This window comes from Myotis daubentonii, chromosome 2 (assembly GCF_963259705.1).
Source record: "Myotis daubentonii chromosome 2, mMyoDau2.1, whole genome shotgun sequence".
Classification (NCBI taxonomy): Eukaryota; Metazoa; Chordata; class Mammalia; order Chiroptera; family Vespertilionidae; genus Myotis; species Myotis daubentonii.
In genome coordinates this window covers 57,278,615-57,298,426 of record NC_081841.1, presented here as the reverse complement: position 1 = coordinate 57,298,426, position 19,812 = coordinate 57,278,615, and the positions used below count along the sequence as shown (strand labels likewise).

Below are 19,812 nucleotides of genomic sequence, written 5' to 3'. Positions count from 1 at the left end.
GGGCACCACAGGGGGGTGAGGGGGGAAAGTCAGACCCAGATCACGGGTCAGGCGCTAAGGCCCCTGTACTGTGCGCATTTTATTATTTAAAAATAACGCGCAGAGTACTTTTACCTAGAGTGTAATTCTTCATGAGCAGGTTACCTGGTGAAAACTGCAACTCTATCTCAAGCCACAGGTGACACTCACTCTAACACACCCGCTTACTCTAACGTGCCCAGCACTTCCCAGTGGCCGGAGGATAAGCAGCTCCCACAAGAGAGTGCAGAGCCCCACCCCTTCGTGCCCCTGAGAGACCACTCCTCCCCCTCCCTACTCCCCCCCTCTCCTTGGGAGGTGTTCCTGGGCCTTCAGGACACTGCCCTGTCCCTGGCTCTCCCTTCACAAATGCTCGCCCAGACCCAGAACTCTCCGCGGTCACCCAGCACCTCGCCTCACCACCTCTGTCTGCCCTGGGCTACTAGGAGTAAAAGCACTGCCCCCTTTGTGTCTGCGTCAGTAACCTCCAGAACCCCAGGGCGCCCAGGGCAGCCGTCCCTGGGCCTTACAGCTCTGTGCATCCCCTTTCTGGCCCGTCTGTCATTCCCACGTAAGCCTGCCCATGGGCCCCGTGGGCGCCTACTGTCTCTCCCACAGCCCATGGACTACTGAGCCTGGAGGCGGCCACCTTGCTTCTCGATCCTGCTTCCCGACTGTCCTCCCTCTCTTCTCTGCAAAATCCACACTGACTTTCCCGTTATCTGACCATCCCACTCTGACTTCTACAGGCCCCCAGGCCAATCCCTCTCATCCGTAAGGGTTTTTAGATCCTGGCTCCAGTGTCACTCTTCCCAAAACCACTCTGCTTTAATTCTTGGTGATTTCAAAGTCTGTGGAAAGGATCTTTCCATTACCCTGGCCCCCCAGTTCCTCTCTCTGCCAACGCCAATGCCCTTGCCCTCCATCTGGCCTCAGGCACTCACTCTTCGCTCTGCGCTAAGGCCCCGCTACCCAGTTACACTCTGGGATTCTACGGTCAGGAACTCACTCAGAATATGGCAAAGCATGCAGGTGTGGGAAACTGGAGAGTGGGTGATTAAGAAACGGGACCTGGGTCAGACTTCCTGGGCTCACATTCCTGCTCTAACTTTGGGCCTCAATTTCTTTATCTGTAAATTGGGGATAATAAAAATATCTTTCCTACAGGAATATGTTAAGGAATAAATACGTGACTGCATGGGAAGCGCTTAGAACCATGACTACTGCATAGTCTGTGCTCAGTAAATGTTGGCTGTGATTACAACAAAAAATTGGAGCTAGTCCGGCCAGTGTGGCTCAGTGGTTGAGCAGCAACCTATGAACCAGGAGGACACGGTTCGATTCCCGGTCAGGGCACATGTCTGGGTTATGGGCTCGACCCTCTGTGTGGAGCGTGGAGGCAGCCAATCAATGATTCTCTCTCTCATCATTGATGTTTCTATCTCTCTCTCCTCCTTTCCTCTCTGAAGTCAATAAAATATACATTTTAAAAAAATAAGCAAACAAAACTGGAAACAATCTAAACATCCAACAATAGAGAAATGGTGAAGTAAATTACATAACTTTTACCAATGAAATCTACTTCAGCCATTACAAATTCTGCTGATGTTTTCATGACGTAGTGTCCAGTGACAAAAGCACAGACTAGGACAGGATGTGCAGCGGGAGTCGTCAGGGAAGGTGGAGAGAAACGTTTGGGAGGACGGCTTCCCAAAGGGGAACAGTGGTAGCAGGGGGCGCTGGCCTTTGGGGTGACTTGTACTTTCTCCTTCTATTTTCTATCATGTTTACGTATTTATTTTTACAATGAGCACAGCCTATTTTTATTTAAAAAGTGAGGCTACTTAAAATAATGCAAGAATAACACAGAAAATGCTGTGACACATGTGAACTCAAAAGGGCAGAGGATATGTTGGTAGGATTGGGGCTTTTTTTCTCTAATTTTTTTTTTTAATCCTAATGCGAGAATATGTTTCCACTGATTTTTTTTTTTTTTTTTTTGAGAGAGGGAAACATTGACGTGAAAGAGAAACATCAATCCATTGCCTCCCATATGCACTCTGACTGGGGATCAAACCCCCAATCTGGGTATGTGCCCTGACCAGGAATTGAATGTGCAACCTTTTCGGTGCATGGGACGATGCTCTAACCAACAGAGCCACCTGGCCAGGGCGCTAGTGCTTAGAACTATTGATATATTACTTTAATGGTGGGGAAAATAAAGATTGGTTTCCCCTAATCTTTGTGCCTCTCACACTCCTCTCATTTCCCCGCTCCTGGCCCCCAGAGCCTTCTCTCGCCCCACCACCAGCTCCTGTTGCTCCAACTGGTCCCTCTTTGGCTCCTTCATCTCCTACTGGACCCCGTGGCCTCCTCCTACTGGGGCCTGCTTCCCTGCCTCCCACCCCAGCTGGGCCCCTCGTACCCATGCAAGTGACACCGTCTGCACCCAGCACCTGGTCCTCAGCGCAGGCACACTGGCGACTCCCCGGGGTGGCCAGGCACAGGCTGCTGCAGCCGCCGTTGTTCACCCGGCATTTGTTGGTGCCCACTGTGAAGGAGGGTCGTGGGAGGGGTCAGGGGAGGAGGGGAGGACGGGGGATGGAAAGGAAATGAGAAGATAGGGGACGAGATGCATTAAAGTGAGGAGATGGAGAGGGAGGAAGCATTGAGAGGACCATGAGCATGTTGAAGAGCATGGCAGAGAGGGAGACAGGAAAGGAAGGGCAGACGAGGTCAAACAAGCTGCGGGCAGACCCCGTAGGACCCAGGTCTGACGGCATGGGCGTCTCACTCTAAGGGCAAGGGCTGGGGGCCTCTCTTGTTGAGAGCCTCAAAAGTCAGAGCCTAGGGTCCGGGGGGGTGCCTTCCGCCCTCGGGAGCCTCACCCCCGTCTAGGTCCCACCCCATCACCAGCCCCAGCCCCAGGGGTACCTTGCTGCTGCTGAGCATCATACATGCGGATCTCAAAGATGGGGGGCCGCTCGCTACGCAGGAGGGTCACAGTGGGGGGTGCGCCTCCTGCACCCCGTTCCAAGCGGTAAACACTGCCGCTCCGGTACTCGGTCCAGAAGAGGTAGTTGCCGTGGTGACACAGGCCGAAGGCGTGATTCAGCTCAGGACCTTCGTATACAATCTAGGAATGGAGGGGAGGCTACTAAGGAGCTGGAGACAAACAGGGGGACTGAGGAGGCCCGGAGAGATGGCTGGTTTGGACCCCCATTCATCCACATCCTGGGTGTGGGTCTCATTCCCTCCATTGGCCTGGAGCCCCTGAGGCTCATCGCTCTGCACAGAGTGAGGTGCCAGCCCCTGAGCCCAGCAGGAGACCGATGGCGAGCTTGTCCACACTGTCTTCTCTTGGGCCCATTCATCTCCCTCCACCACCCACGTGCACCCCCATACCCCCCCCCCCAACACACGCACACACACACACACACACACAAAGTACTGAGCAGACAGCCAGAATTCAAACTTGCATTTCTTCTCCCAACAAACATTTGCCAGGATTTATTAAAGGCCAACCCACGGTAGGCACTAAGAGATGAAAAAGACACGGGAATCTGGGGTAGAGGAGGAGGTGGCCCTGAGCAGTGTGCCAGGTGAGGAGGAGCTGGGCAGAGAGAACTGCATGAGCTACAGCAGAGAGGGCAGCGCCTTCGGATGTGGTCCAGCCCCCAGGCAAGAGGCCCAGTCACAGATGTACTTTAACAGAGGCAATCCTCTAACAGCACAACACAGCACGTAAGACATGCAAGCACACAGATGTAAACATCCATGGGGACACAGGTAAACACACAGGAAGCCCACAGGCTTAGCCACACACAGATGCCCACACATTCACACAGGGCCTCATCCACACGTAAAAGTGATCTGGCGACACACACATGAACACCCACACAGAGGCACGCCTGCCCACCTTCCGGTCGGTGCCGTTGAGCAGTATGGTCTCGATGCGGTCATAGAAGGCATCCACCCAGTAGAGGCGCCCAGCTGGGATGTCCAGGCTCAGCCCATTGGGCCACAGCACCGTCTTGGAGGTGACAAAGATGTCGCGGTGTGAGCCGTCCATCCAGGCCCTCTCTAGCCGCCCTCGCCGGCTGTCCTTGGGGTCCTCCTCCCAGTCTGTCCAGTACATCCACCTGTGGGCAGCGACGGGTCAGCACCAAGGAGCCACCCCTGCCATTACAATCCACGCGCGTTGTCCCAGAGCCCCTCACAGAGGTCTTCCTGCTCTGCTCAGCCCTGGCCCACACATTTCATTCATTTATTCCTCCATTCAGCAAATATTTGATGAGTGCCTACTGCAAGCTGGGCACAGTCTAGCACTTGGGGACCCAGAAAAGACCAAGGGCCAAGCTGGTGTGGCTCGGTGGATTGAGCAGCAACCCAGGAACCAAGAGGTCACCCGTTCGATTCCCAGTCAGGGCACATGCCCAGGTTGTGGGCTCAATCCCTAGTGTGAGGAGAGCAGGAGGCAGCCCATCGATGATTCTCTCTCATCATTGATGTTCCTATCTCTCTCTCTCCTTTCCCTTCCTCTCTCTCTAAAAAAAATCAATAAAAAAATTTTTAAGGCAAAAAAGAAAAGACCAAGGTAGCCTGGGCTCCTGCTCTCCCAGAGCCCATATCCCACCCAGGGAGACAGACAAGAAATAAGCCAACCAACAAGATCTCTCACATCAGAGAGATAAAAGCAGGGACACGAAGCAGGTGACGACATGGAGAGTGACCGCAGCAGGTGAGGGAGGCCTCTCTGAGGAGGTGCCAGGTGAATGCTGCCAGGTGAATGCTGTGCAGGGGCTAGACCTGCAAGCACCTGGGAATTCCAGGCGGAGGGACTACAAGAGCAGAAGCTCCGGGGCAGGAACGGCTGGGGTGTCTCTTTGAAGCACAGACAAGGGGCAGTGAGAAGAGAACTTCCAAGGGCAGGACGTAAGGTGCAGATGGGGTCAAAAGAGCTGCATGCAGACCCCCTAGGACCCCGGCCTGATAAGGAATGTGGTCTCACTCTCAGGGCAGGAGAGCCCGTGGAGGGCTCTGGGCTGGGGGTGACGGGATCAGGTTTCTGTGTGTGTTTGAGGCATCACTCCCATTGCACTGAAGATGGGGACATCTCCCCTTTCAGCTTCCCATTCTCGCCTAAGCAGCCCACCTAGGCTGCCCTCTCCTGTTTCCGCTCCGTCTCATCTGCCACTGCTAAGACCCACAGGGTGCCTGGCCCGCCCAGCCCAAGGCCCGAGGAGGGCTCACCCATCGAGTGGGTCCACCACAATGGCCCTGGGGTGTGTCATTTTGCCCTCTATTAAGGTCTTGCGGGTCTGAGCAGCTTTCTCCAGCCTGGCCACGCTGATGGTCTTCTTGGGCCCATCATCCGTCCAGTACAGATTGTCCCCCATCCAGTCCACGGCCACGCCCTCCACATTGTGGATGCCTGCAGGGAGTGAAGGGGACAGCGATGGAGAGACGTAGAAGCTCAAACGGCCTGCCCTTAGGGTGCACGCACCTTTGAGCAACTTGGCCTGTAGGGAGGGCTGGGAGCCTTGTATGCCCAAGACAGTGGGTGGGATGGGGGATGGGAGGATGGAGGAAGGAGCATGTGTTTTTGTGGTTACTTTTTTTAATATATTATTTTTTATTGATTTATTTTTTATTTTTTTATTGAGAGGAAAGCAGAGGGGGAGAGAGAGAAACATCAATGATGAGAGAGAATCATTGATCGGCTGCCCCCTATACGTCCCCTACTGGGGACTGAGCCCACAACTCAGGCATGTGCCCTGAGGGGAATTGAACCCTGACCTCCTAGTGCATAGGGCGACGCTCAATCACTGAGCCACACCGGCCGGGCACAGAGATCATCTGTGTTGCCTCGCTGTGTTGAGGCACAAAGCTGTACGTGACAGCCAGCACACGTCCGTGGCGGATGCAGGCCCTCGTGTGGGGCATGTCTGGGCCTGAGCGAGGGTGGACAGCTGCAGCAATGTGCTCTGGGCACCAGTGTGATGCCACGTCCCAGCCCTAAAACTCCTGAGCTAACAAAATGAATAAATCAGGAAGTGATTCTTCACTTAGCGAAAGGCTTCGTCTTCAGTGCCCTTTAAATAGCAGCTCCCTGTGCATAGGGAACCCCAATCTTTTCGTGATGAGGAATTGCTTTTGATTTCTCCAAAGTCTTATGACTGCTGACTGCTGAGGTTCTCTGGCCTGTGGGGACGGTGGGGAGCAGGGCAGAGGGTGGTAACTGGTGTCAGCTAGTTGCACAGCCCTACCCTGGGGCCTGTGTGCAGCTTGGGAATTCCTCACGCAGGCGGGGAAGTGGCAGAGCTCAGCCCAGACCCATGCAGGTTCAGAAGACAGTGCCCTGGTGACCTGCCCAGGAGCTCAGAGGGAAGAACTGACTCAGTCCACAAAACACCATTTCCTGCCCTGGCAGGTTTTCTCCGTGGTTAGAGGGTCGGCCCTCGGACCGAAAGGTCACGGGTTCAACTTCCGGTCAAGGATGCATACCTTGGTTGCAGGCTCCATCCCCGGCCTGGGTCAGGGCATGTGTGGGAGGAGGCAGCCAATCGATGTGTCTCTCTCACACCCATGTTTCTCTTTTTTCTCCCCCTCCTCTCCCTTCAACTCTCTAAAAACCAACAGGAAAGTATCCTCAGGTGAGGATTTAAACAAACAAACAAGCAAACAAACAAACCACACAATTTTCTCAGAACGTGTAAGCACGCAGCGCTTGGCCGCGCAGACCTTGCCTGTGCACATGGTGCTGGTGTGCCTGCTCTGATTCAAGGCTGCAGGCCTCCCCCGGGGTTTTGTGCTACGTGCAGCTCCAGGGCTCCGAGCCAATGGCTGAGAGACCCTGAGTTCTCCCAAGGGCTGGCAAGGACAGCCCACGCCATCCATCCATCCTCCTGCCTCTTGTCTGCTCAGCCAAGAGGGGGTCACCCAGGGGTCAGCCTGTCATCCCCTCATCTCCATGCCAACCAGCCCAGCCAGCCAGTCAGCAGAGGGCGGGGGCACCGGGACAGATGTCTAGGCCCCAACGCGCTTCCCATCCCAGGTGGGCGCTGCCCTTGGGAGTCCTATCCACACACCTCCCACCCCCGGGGCCCTCACCATCCTTCAAGATGGTCTCGCGCTCAGTGCCGTCGATCTTCTGGCGGCCGATGAGGTAGCTGGTGGTGTCGGCAAAGTAGATGAAGCCGGTCTCAGCGTGGAAGTCCAGGGCTCGGGGGTTCATGAGGTTCTCGATGGGGATCATGTGCTCGTCGGGGACCTTGGCCCCCATATCCATGCCCCGGATGATGCCCGGCCGGCCCTTGCCGTACACAAGGAACAGCTCGTGTTCTGGCTCTAGGGCAGGCACAGACGGAGGCACAGTCAGACACACACCTGCATGTGCACACACGACCGCCTCCCCAAGGGGCTGCAGAGCCCCTGCTGTACCGGGCCAGGGGCTGTGGGGGCAGCAGTGGCTCTGGGTTACAGGGACAGACAGACAGACGTATTAGGCCCAGGGGACACTGCCCTGGAGGTCTTACCTTCCCCAGGAGTGGGAAACGGGGCAAGTGCAGCAAGTGGCATGTTTTTAGTGACGTGCCCTGCTCGGTAATGAAAGCAGTGGCCCCAAAGGAGCACCTTCCGACTATGCTGGCATCTGACCACTTTCCACCGCTTCCTCAGCGAACGTCCTCATCTCAGCCACATCACTTCTTGCCTAAACTGGCCGCGGCCCTCCTCACCCAGCAGCCACTGTGATGTCACTTCTCTGCTTGAAAGTCGCCAAGCCCACACAGCCTGGGAGCCTTGGCGCCTGGGTTCCCTCTGCCCTTCCCGCAGGTAGCTCCTCACTCACGGATTGCTCGGCTCAGACTCCACCTCTGCGGAGAAGTCTTTCCTGGCTGCTCTGTCTACACCGGAGCCCTCAGGTCATCGCGAACTCTACTCCCCATGTATTTTCTTTCTAACACCCACCACCACCTGAAGTTTTATATTTATTTGTCTGTCTCCCCTGCCAGACTGTACGCCCTGGAGGACAGAGATGACATCTACCTGTTCACTGCTGAATTCTTATTTTAGGACAGCGCCAGACACACAGGACATGCTCACGACTTACTTGTAGAAGGAAGGAGGGAGGGAGGGAGGGAGGAGAAAAGGGGCCAGTTTACAGTCTTCTATGGAGCTGGAGTGGGATAGTGGGAAAAGGCTTGTTTTCAGATGTGGGTTCAAGTTCTGTGACTGTCCCTTACTAGTGATGAAACTTTGGGCAAACGCCTTCATCTCTCCTCATCTCAGACCGAAGTGGTAGGGCTGTGGGGAGGCGGGTAAGGACACCCTCCCACCCACCCCAGCAGGCACGCCCGCCCGCCCTTCACTCACTCTTGCATGACTTCCCATCACTGCCCAGGCTGAAGCCGGAGCGGCAGCGGCAGGTCCGCGCCTTGTGGCTGTTGGCCAGCAGGCAGATGTCGGAGCAGCCACCCGGCTTCCCGTACTGGTCGTTCTCACAGGCGTGGCTCCTCACTAGAGCAGGGGTGGGGGGGGGGGGGGAGCTGGTCAGGACCCTCAGAGCCTCTGTGCCTAGGCCTGCAGAGGCTTTCTGACGTCTGCCCACACTCCCTCCTGCTGTGGTCTTTGTGCCCATTGTCCCATTTGAGGAGTTAGAGGCCCAGGACTGAAACTCCTCTGTCCCACCACAACCCAGCCACTCAGGTGGGGGCCGCCGTGGCCAGGGGGAGTCCCACGGCTGCCCATGCCAGCGGCTTCTCCTCTAGACCAACCAGGGGAGGGAGGGATGGGCAGAGCGCTCTGTGTCCTTGGCAGAGGGGAGAAGGGGCCCCCTGGGGGTGGGATCTGGATGCCGAGGGGCAGGGAGGGGCTGTCAGAGGAGTGAGTGGCCAGGGGTGTCATATGGTAGGAGAAGCAGTCATGACACGAGAGAATCGGGGGTTCCCACAGAGGGGCCCCTGGCAGGGCTGGGGAGCTCTGCTCACCTCGGGGCTGACGCCGCTGGTGGTAGATGTGGAGGGCGCCCCCCTTGTCCACACGGGTGACGACCTGGTAGTCAGTGCTGTTGAAGCGGTTCACGCGGATCACGCTGGTCTTCTGCTGGGCGTTGGCATTGTCCGAGTTGGTGGCGTAGAGATAATTCTCAAACACGGTCAGGCCGTACAGGTGCTCAATCTGAGAGAGGCAGGCAGCATGGTCAGCACACGAGAAAGAGCTCCTCCCTCAGTCTCGGAGAGCCCCTCAGCGTCCCATCCAGACGCCATTATCTGTGCTCCTAACGCCATTGCGCCACCGCCTAACGCTACGCTTTCCTCCTCCTCTGGCTGGGCTGCCCCGTTGTGGAGCTCTTCGCGTGTCAAAACCCCACTCATCCTTCACAGAGCGTCTCTTCCAAGAGCTTCCGGAACCAGGGATGCTCTCTCCTTCCGCACTCCATTTCTCTAGGGTTTTTTTTGCACTGCCTGGTGGTTTGTGGACTTAGCCCACCCAGTCTGCTCAAATCCCTTGAGGGCAGAAACCACATCCCCCGCAGAGTCAGGCGTACAGTGGATGATGGCATGATTCCGATTAAATCGGAGTTGGGACCTAAACTCTGTCCACAGAGAACATTCTTAACCCAACTCCAGCGCCCAGCGAGGGGCGGGTGGAGAGGACGGACCGGCCCTGTAACAGCCCTGCTGCCCACATAACTTATCTATTATCTAAGGTAACCAGCTGTCCCAGTTTGTCCAGGGCTAAGGGGTTTGCTGGTTCATGGGACTTTCAGGACTAACACCAGGAAAGTCCTGGGCAAACCGAGATGGCTGTCACCCTCATCATCCCAGAATGGAGTGCCATCTGCGCTGGCAGTGCTTCTAGACGAGGTCCGAGGGCTATTTCCTGTGACCTCAGGCAAATCCCTTAGCCTCTGGAGCCCTGCTATTCCCATCTGCCGAAAACGAACTGTCACCTATCTGCTCATCCGTCTCCCAGGGGTCATTGTAAGGATCAAATCGGAGAAAGGAAGCCAAAGGTATCTCTAAAATGACTGTTCCCATCGGGGTGGAAGCCATGTCCTGTCCTTTCCCCAAAGTGCTCATGACCACCCCGGCCCCCCCGAGGCCCCCCCCCGGGTCCCCTGCGAAGGCCCCCCCTCACCAGGATGCCCTGGATGATGGTCTGCCGGCCCTTGCCCTCGTAGTCCACCACCTCGATGTAGTCCAGGTAGGCGTCAGCCCAGTAGACGAGGCGGCTGACCAGGTCCAGCGTGATGCCGTGAGGAAACACAATCTTGCTATCGACCAGCTTGGTGCGGTTCTGCCCATCCATGTCGCAGCGCTCCACCTTTGGGATCTGCCCGTAGTCGGTGAAAAACACTTTCCTGTGGGCAGATGGCACATTACAAGAGTTCTGGGCGCTGGGTACCCACCCTTCCACTGTAGCTTCTGCCTCGCCCTTTCCAGGGCAGAGCCCTCGTACCCCATGGTAGGGTCCAGAGCGATGCCCTTGGGGTTGTAGAGCTCCAGGTCCAGCAAGGTGACACACGTGTCGCCATTTCGGTTGCAGACGAAGATCCTGTCGTCGATGTCATCCACAAAGTAGAAGTTGCCCGTCAGCCAGTCAATGGCCATCTGCTCTACGTCTGGAGGGAGCGAATGAAGGAGCGATGGGGGAGGTGCTCCCGTGGACATGCCCACCCTGCGCTCCTGCAGAGCCCGCTCCCTCTGGGTGCTCCCCACCACCACCCAGGCCACGGCCGGCTCTGCTCCCCGAGCTCCTATGGGAGTCACCAGAAGCCGTACGTTTTGCCTTGAGATCTTTGCCATCTTCCCACCTTTCTGGTCTCTCCAAGGAGAAGTCTCAAAAGTACCTTCCCACACAGCCCCACGCCCCACGCCGAGGCAGAGCAGGCACACAGGGGGCACGGGGTACAAGCTTCCCTAACTCCAGCCCCTCGCGAAGCTCCTCTTGGAGCCCCCAAAGATGGTGAGGGCAGGGCCACTGGCTCATTTTAGGTTGTTTTTTTTTAAAATCTGCTTTTATTTGAGATAAGAGCACTCAGGCTAATTAAAACATCACGCAATGTTTGGCCACTCACACAATTCTTTATTTTTAGCTGGACTTTCACATATGGTAAGCCAAGCTACCCCATGCTAGCCAGAGCACTGACTGGAAGCTGTTACATGTTGCATGACTCTTAAAAAATGGAAAAGCAAGCACTTGTCAATAAATCCAATCTGAGGGAAAAGAGTGCCAAAACATGGGGCCCAGATGGATGGAAACGGGGAGGTCCGTGGTGGCCGAAGGTTGGATCCAGTGACGGAGGCCACACTTCCTCATTCACCCCCATTCCTGTTTCTTCAGTGTTCCTATTGCTCAATGTCCTTATGTTAGGGAGGGCTGGAGGGGAGAGCATAGGACTCTGAAGGCAAACTGAGGCGTGAGGGGCAGCTCCAGAAGGCTGGGGGGGGGGGGGCGGGGGGGAGACGAGAGCCACACTCAGTCCATAGCCATGGGTCTGGAGAAGGTGCGAGAGGCCAAAAAGCTAAAGAGAGTAGGGGTGGATGAGGGCAGCGGGAAATCTAGGAGGCGGCAAGTCTGAGGACAGGGACCCCGGCTGACCTCCTCTGGGCCCCTCTTCTCCTGGACCCACTGGCCACCCACTGTCTTCTCCAACTACCACCCTCAGAAGTGATGCCTCTTGCAAACTGGAGAATTCCATGACAGGGACTCCCTGGGACCCCTGCCTTGCACTCCACCTCCACCAATTTCCCCAACAGGGAAAGAAACCTCGGGATGACCTGCCTTTGGCCGATCGTACCCCTTTACTCACACTCGACCCAGTGGGACTCATTCTGCCCCGCGCAGCTATAGGTGTGATGACTGGGAATCCAGCTCAGCCCCTCCTGATCCTTCCCCTCCCGACAGGGGCTCAGGGTCCGTTTCCCAACAGTGGGTGGGGGTGGGGGGCAAAGGGAACAGGAACATGGTTCCCAAGGAACTTGGCTGGGCCCTGCCACTGACTCATGGTCACAGGACTTAGGCTGTGGGGGGGAGGGGGGCGGGCGGGGGTGGGGGGGTGGGAGAAGGAGCCACTCAGATTCTCATCAAACTGGTTTCCTCTTCAGGTCCCCCCTGTTGAAACCCACCCCAAGGTGATAGAGAAAGGTCACGTGGATGAGTTATCCCTGTAAGTGCTGATGCCCCCGAACCCAGCCACTCTCTCCTCTGGGCCCTGGTGCCGGCATGAGCGGAGAGAAGGGTGGAGCGGCCTGGGATGTGAGTCCCAGGCCAAGTAGGAAGAGGGCCCGGGGCAGGGGTGAGGTGATCAAAACGCCCCACACACCTTTACCACAGAGAAATCAGATTACAGTGAGCGCTGCTGGGCTGCCTCCAGAGGAAGCCAAAGTCCCAAAGTCCCAAAGGGAGGGGGACCTGCCCACAGCCCCAGGCAGCCAGCAGGGTGGGTGGAAGGCAAACAGGGCTGCTGTGCCCTTCGCTTGGTGGGCGCGGTGGGGGTCTGGGGGCTGCTGGCACGTGGACGAACTTCATCACTGGAAGCTGTTTTTCCAGCACCAGCTGGTGCAGCTGGGTCCTTCTCTCCGTTTCCTGAGGCTTCCCTGAGTCACTGCCCAGCCCCAGGGCTGGCAACACCCTGCCCTGCTCCCCACCTCCCCTCCCTCAGCAAGAGGGGAGGAAGAAGCCTGAAGAGAGCTAGCACCCCCTCATCAGGTGCAGCCCATTCCCGGCTGGGCCCCAGGACAACGCTGACCTTCACCTTCGGGCCTCCCTCCTGGCCTGTGTTCCCTCCGAGTTCCAGGAAGGGACCATCCCGCTCTCAGATATTTACCCTTGGCCGGTCTCCCCTGCCACCTCCCAAAAGCCAGGCAGGGCCCCACTCAGCAGGCCGGTGAGGAGTTGGCAGGAACTGGAGTCCCCAGCCCAGTTTGGCCTCCCCTTTGGTATTTTTGCAGCTGGAGACTATTAGTTGCAAGCAAAAATCCTTTGTTATCCAACCCCCTCCACCACATTATTTTCCTCTCCCCTAAGGTCCAGATTCCTCTGCCCGCCCCACCACACATATGCACACATTCGCATGCACACACACACACACACACAATTCTACGGCCAGCACAGAGCTGGGCTCAGCCTGGGAGAGGGCGCCTTCGCCTTCTTTCAGGGCTCCCTCTGTCCGTGGCATGGGGGGCGAGTGGAGTTCTGGGGTTGTGCCCGAAGACCTGAGCATTCTGGCCCTACACACGCAGAGGGTTTGCTCTTCGTGGCCCAGCCTTCTCAGGGCTGACCCACCGCAGTGCGCCCTCCAGAGGGGCTCTGGCTTAAGGCCCCAAACCCTGAGGACAGGAGAGTCTCAGGTAAACCCCAGTGGAGAGAGGCTGTGTTGTGGGAGGAGTTTGGGGGGGGTGGTCTGGAGTCCTAGGAGTTAGGGATTCCAGCAGAGAGAAGGCCGCTAGGACGCTGGGAGGGAGAGGACAGACCGCAGCCTGCCTGTGATGTCGCAAAGGACTTTCAGTTCCAGGCCCCAGAATAGACCTGGGGTGTGTGCTTTTAGACGCTGCGCCCTCCCTAACCCTGACCCCCGTGCTCAGCACCCTGAGCTCCCCCCAACTCCAGTCTTCTCTCACCGTCTCCGTCACTCACAGTGTTCAAGAGGCATTTCCCTAAATAGTGGCTGCTTTTCCAAAAAGAACAGGCCCCACCCCATTCCCAAGAAGACCCCAGCTTCAGCTGCAGGATTCCAGTCGCACTCCCTAAAATAAATCCCGGGAAGGACGGGGCCTCTGAGCCCTGAGGAAATATCCTTAACACATCCACACACCCAAACATTGTAGGGTAGGGTGCAAGGACCCAGGGTGAGGAAGGAGAATCCCATTAACCATAACCATAACCATAACCTCGGTGAACACATTGCATCTGGTCCTTATTTCAGGAACCTCCCCACCTCACTCATCACTCTGTTCTGCCCTGGGCCCAGCCTCGGTTTGAATCATCATTCTGTCACCTCCTGTGGGACTATGGGCAAATTACTGAATGTCTCTGAGTCTCAGTTTGCTCATCTGTAAAATGGGATGGTGCCTTAACAACAGCACATAGCACAGGGCCTGGCCGACAATAAACAAGACACAAATGGGAGCTATGGTTTGTACCATGGTCCTCCTTCACCTCCATCCTTTCCGTCCCCAGCTTTCCCACCCAGTTACCATCTGTGCCTCCAGCCAGAGTCCTATGGCCTCCTGACTAAAGGTAGATCCTCCAGGTGGGCAGTGTACAGGCTCCCATGGCCCCAGTAGTTCCATTTACCACAGCCTGTTTACCTGACTACAAATATTGAGAGGTCAGGGCACTTTTATCTTTGTCCCCAGCTCTTGACACACATGTACTGATTCATTCAACAAATATTTATTGAGTGCTGAGTCCTCACTCGGTCGTCCTAGCCTCGGGACATCACTTTTTCCCTCCCCTTTACTGCCAGAATCCTCCTTCACTGGCCTCTGGATGCCCAAGACAGTGGGAGAAGACATCTGTCTGGTAATCCTCCTGCTTGGGCGGGGGGAGGGCTGGGGAGATGGTCAGGAGTCTGGGGCTTGGCAGAACATTGCTAAATGGCATGTCCTCACGATCCTACTTCCTGCCAGGTCCTGACTTCAGCTCTTCTTGTTCCACCAGCAAGTCTGGGACTCGGCCACACAGTGTCACCTCTGTCCCCTGGGCCCCCTCCCTGCTCAGAATTCCACCTGGGGGGGGGGGGGGTATGCCCTGCTTCCTTCCCCTGCCTGGCCCCAGTCAACCAAGTATTCAGTCTTGGGATGAGATGGCTGGGTTCTGCAGCTCTGATTCAGAATCAGAACCAGGTCTTTCCGCTGTTGAGAAATCCTTACTGGGCTCTAAAACACATCTCTCTTGCTTAAGTTCCTTCCTTTGGCTTGAAAACAGTAGGGAGGGGGTGTTGGGAGCAGGCTGGGGAGAGAGGCAACTTCAAGGAGACAGCGGGGGAGAAGACAGGGCTGGAGCTATGCCAGAGACACAGGGCTGTCCCTGGCCTGGGAGAGGGGAGGAGGGCTGTTCAATGACAGAAAACGCAGAATGGGAATGGGAAGCAAAGGCACCAGGATGTGGAGGGCCCAAGGCCAGAGCGGGGTGGCTAGAGCCCCTCACCATTCTGACACCCTGTGGGTACGAAAGGCCAAAGGGGAAGCTGGCTTTCTGACATGGCCTGTAAGGGTCCCGGAGGTAGGGGATGGGAGGCTGAGAGGGCGTGGGGTGTCAGTTCAGTGGGAAGACAGCTCCCCTTCCAGCTGGGGAAGCCAGTTCCTCACCGGCTCAGACGCTGCTCTCTGCCCTCTCTCTGCTTCCCTCCAGACAAATCACTACCCCATTTCCTGTTGTGACTTTAAATGCGAGCACACACACACACACACACACACACACACACACACTCGGGAGGGAAAAGAAAATAAGAAAAGTGAAGTTGGCCAGCTGGAATTGGGGACCCATTTCGCAACGTGCTGCCTGCAGCCTCCAGGGCCTTTCCTTCTTCCTAGGGGGTCTGCCTCCTCCTTCCCCGCCAGGAGCAGGGGAGGAGGCCCCAGGACCTCCGAGAGCCCCTCCAGAGCGCCCCCTCATCCACAGGCCAGAACTAAGTGACTCCGCAAGTCTTATTTCCTTCAAGGCTCTGTCTGCAACCTTGGAACCTCCCTGTACCCACCCTGCCCTCACACACACACCTTCTCAGGACCCACGCCTGCCCCTGCCCTTACTCTTCTCACAGTGGAAATAACCTCAGAACTGAAGGGACAGGGCAGGGGAGCTCGGCTTAAGGCATGCCGGCCTGGGCGGAGGGGGGAGCCGGGAGACTGACCTCAACACAGCTCAGGCCAGCATCATCCTTGCGGGGGGTAGGAGGGCGGCCAGGCCTGTCTCAGGGACTTCCAGTGGACCCCTCTGGGCCTCAGTTACCAGAACTTAAAGTCTTTTGCGTATCACTTTCAAAATAGTCACCACGTTTATGTACAGTTGTGCTATTATTTACCTACTAGTTCTTTAAATCAACGTATTTTGCTGCATCCTAAACAACCTACAAAATCATAGATTTGGTATGCTAGTTACAGGAGTTCCCTAATGAGTATTCAATAAAAACATAACTACAATCATAAAAACTGCACATCTTTGTGCGACGGAAAATCAAGGCATCCCTGCGTTGGGAAAGGCAGTATTAAAAACCGAGGGGTTGGCCCTCGCTGGTTTGGCTCGCGTCGACCTGCGGACTGAAGGGTCCCGGGTTCGATTCCGGTCAAGGGCACGTGCCCAAGTTGCGGGCTCGATCCCCAGGAGGGGGCATGCAGGAGGCAGCCAATCAATGATTCTCATCATTGATGTTTCTATCTCTCTCTCCCGCACCCTTCCTCTCTGAAATCAATAAAAACATTTTAAAAACAACGACAACAACCGAGGGGCTGGCCTTGGGCCTCCCTAAGAGTCTCCCGTGGCTCACGGTCATGTTCTCAGTCACGGAATCAGGGTCCTCAGAGACCACCCATCCAGCTGGGAGGATGGGCCTTTGGGCGATAGCCCCGGAGGGCGGGGGAGGGATCACCCCAATCCAGGGCAGTGGGAGCAGCCTCGGCGTGGGTGAGGGAAGGAAGTGCACACACACACCTTTCAGGATGCTGGGGATGTTGCTCATGGATGCCCCCACTCTTGAGTACAAACAGAAGGAAGGAGCTGGGGCCAAGACGGGGGCCAGTCCTGAGCCTGCTCCACAAGCCTCTCCTAGAGGCTGCACTGACCACTGGCCACCGCAGCCTTGGAAGGTCCTCTAGGGCTCTCAGGACTCAGAGCAGGTCTGGCTCACTCGTGCCCCAAGACCCAGGTCTTACTTCCTGGCCTCCTTTCTATTCTATTTCTGTATCCCGAGTTTTCTGTGGGGCAGGCTCCCTCTTCTTCCCACACCAGCAGGCAGGCTTCCCTTGGCCTCTTGGCCTCTGAGCCCCCGCACCTCTCCATTGTCAGACTCCTCCCTCCGGCGGGACTCAGCCCAGGGGTCTGATGGAGGTCACAGTCATGGCCAAGAATGGGATGATTGCAGGGAGGGCTCCCCGAGAGGGCAGAGAGAAAGCAGGAGAAATCAGCAGCCTTTCTTCTCCATCTGCCTGGGGAGCTAATGACAGGCCAGCAGCACACTGCCAGGTGAGCGCCTGGGGCCAGCCACCCTGCACACCAGGGCAGGCCATTCAGCCTCTCCTGGGAACGGGGGATACACTGGGGATGTGGGGAGGGCACTAGGGGAGAGACACTTCCTATTACCTCAGTTCAGGGCCCATAATTAGTTTGTGGGATGAGAGCAAAACAATCATCCTCAGGGTGACAGCCAGACATTCAGGCGGCATGGGGCGTGGGGTGCAGGCAGGGCAGGGGGGCAGGGACAGAGGCTGGGGCAAGAGGAACCCACTTCTTCACCCCCTAGCACTTCTCCCCAGAACCTTGATCTCTTCCCAGCGCTTGGACTCTGCCCCAGAAGGGCCCACTGAACCTAGCAGACTGGGAGGCAAGGCTGTGTTTGCCAAGGGAGGGATACCCGCCTGAGGTTATTTCCGGCTTCTCCTGGGGAGGAAGGCAGGAGAGGGGCCAGGCCAGAGCAAAAGCTGAGAAGGTTCCCATCAGGGCACTCCTCCCCAGCCTCCTGCCCACGAGCCCACGGCCTGGCCTCAGGGCCAGGGAGGGAACTGCTGGAGCTGTTTGCCCAGACAGGCCTATTAACAAGGAGCAGGGAGAGGGGAGATGTCTCACGGGGTCTCCCCCCAACCCTACCCTGTTTGCCATGGGGTCCCCTGAGTAGTCCATCCCCGAGAGCTCAGCCATGCAGGTGGGGCAACCCCAGCTCAGTACCCTAAGGAGAACCTGACCAATTACAGGGGAGCGTTGGTCATCAGCAGCCCGAGGACACCACTGGGATGCTCTGGACCTGAGGTGTGGACAGTACGATGAGGCCACAGAGGGTGGGGCTCTCAGAAGAACATCTGCTGAAGCAGAACTAAGCCCTGCATCTTCTCAGGGTCTCGTCCTCTGTGGGGATCATCACACAGGAACCAATAAGGAACTTCAAGATCTAGACAGGCCCAAGGCTCACAATACTAAGTCTTCTGTTTGCCACCCTCCAGCTACCTCTGACTTTCACTTCAATTTATCTGATCCGAACAGACAATCTCAATCCCATTTTGCAGATTAGAAACCAAAGCAGAGTTAGGGAACGGGCGCTGGTTTACTCAAGGTCACAGATCAAGTTACCCTCCCCAGAGGGTCGGATCAACCACAGGCCCCATCGTTCCCTCCGCCCTGTGGTGCATTTCCTGGGAATGTGATGATGCCAGATGTTTTGTTTGTTTATATAACAGCATCTTGAGCTGAGCAGGCCTGCTCCAAGCGCTGTATCTATGCCCTGGCCCCATCCCCAGGAACACCCCTTAGACAGCCTAGGGAGGGCGCCCCAAAGGGAGCATCCTGAGTACCCTAAAGCACCCAGCCTCACCGCTCCTCCTCCGCTCTCATCCACCGCCACACAGTCCCCCAGAAACAGCCCCGGGATCTCCACACCTGCCACAGCAGGGGGTCTATTCTGGGGACATCATGAAGACAGACCTAGCCGTTCCCTCAGGCATTGCCCGGCAAGGCTTCTCTGCCCTCGCTACCCCTTCAAGGGAAAGCCCCTTGGAAACTTAATCAACACTCTTCTCTCTGAGAAGGGACAGTCCCTGGTCTCTGGAGATTGACCGGTCATTCTTCCTTTGAGGACTTCTCAGATCGGAGCCAGAAAAGCATGGCCTGACTCTGCCCCTGCCCCGGCTTCTTGTTTAGGTTCCAGTGCCTGACAGGGGTCATCCTGTCTAACCGTCAGCTTCTGCCCCAGCCAGGCCCCACTTCCCTTGCCCTTCTGCACCCTCCAAACTGGGAGCAAGCGACTCACGGTGCAGGCTGAGGGAGATGTTGATGGTGTGCTCATCCACGAAGCCCTTCAGGCCAGGCATGCGGGCACACTTAAGCTGCGTCTGGGCGGCACTGTCCCCGACGTGCACCCAGCACACAGTCTCGTTGGCGTAGCTGAAGTCCATGGCTGTGGTCTGCCGTGTGCTGGTGGGCGTGATGGTAGACACCTGGGCCCCACTCAGGTACGTGGCCAGGATGTTTTGAGAGTTGGCAATCAGCAGCACCGGGGGCCGGTCTACCGGCTCTGTATGGAGGAGAGAAGGGTCAATGCAGCCAGGGTCCCTAGGACCTCACAGGCTGTTCTCCACCGAGGAACAACACTGAGGGCGCCTCTCCCTGTGGCCACAGGTGACCCCACCCACCGTTCTTGGCCTTGCAGGAACGGTTGTCTGGCTGCAGCAGGTAACCTTCCACACAGCCGCAGGTGAAGGAGCCATCTGTGTTGGTGCAGAGCTGGCTGCAGGTGCCGTACACCGAGCACTCATCAAAGTCTGCCAGGAAAAAAAATCAAGGGCATGGTCATTGGCAGGGTGATGAGAGCAGGGAAGTGTGTGCCCTCAGACACTACCACTGTCCATCCCTACAGCTACGTTGGAGGACAATTTGGCAGAATATTATAACAATAACTGTGCAAACTCACCCAGCAAGTCCAGACTTGGAGAAAGGCACATATGTGCATACCATCCATTCATTCAGAAAACATTTCTTGAGTGCCTACTCAGTGCCAGAACTGTCCTAGGCTCTAGGGCTACAGCAGTGAATAAAACAAATTCAAACTGTTCCCGCGTAAAACTTAAATTCTGATGGTAG

The 19,812-nt window shown here is 56.6% G+C and overlaps 1 protein-coding gene across 1 annotated transcript in view; it reads right to left on the bottom strand.

Annotated features, from left to right (window-relative positions):
- Window positions 1-19,812, bottom strand: part of LRP1 (LDL receptor related protein 1) — a 78,467-nt gene that overhangs the window by 44,166 nt on the left and 14,489 nt on the right. The window contains exons 5-15 of the mRNA XM_059683321.1: window positions 19,365-19,493; window positions 18,983-19,246; window positions 10,483-10,645; window positions 10,162-10,384; window positions 9,009-9,198; window positions 8,395-8,538; window positions 7,132-7,368; window positions 5,272-5,452; window positions 3,938-4,160; window positions 2,953-3,154; window positions 2,444-2,569 (exon numbers count right to left, since the gene is read on the bottom strand). Coding sequence (XP_059539304.1) covers window positions 2,444-2,569; window positions 2,953-3,154; window positions 3,938-4,160; window positions 5,272-5,452; window positions 7,132-7,368; window positions 8,395-8,538; window positions 9,009-9,198; window positions 10,162-10,384; window positions 10,483-10,645; window positions 18,983-19,246; window positions 19,365-19,493 — 2,082 coding nt within the window. The remainder of the gene's footprint in view (window positions 1-2,443; window positions 2,570-2,952; window positions 3,155-3,937; window positions 4,161-5,271; window positions 5,453-7,131; window positions 7,369-8,394; window positions 8,539-9,008; window positions 9,199-10,161; window positions 10,385-10,482; window positions 10,646-18,982; window positions 19,247-19,364; window positions 19,494-19,812) is intronic.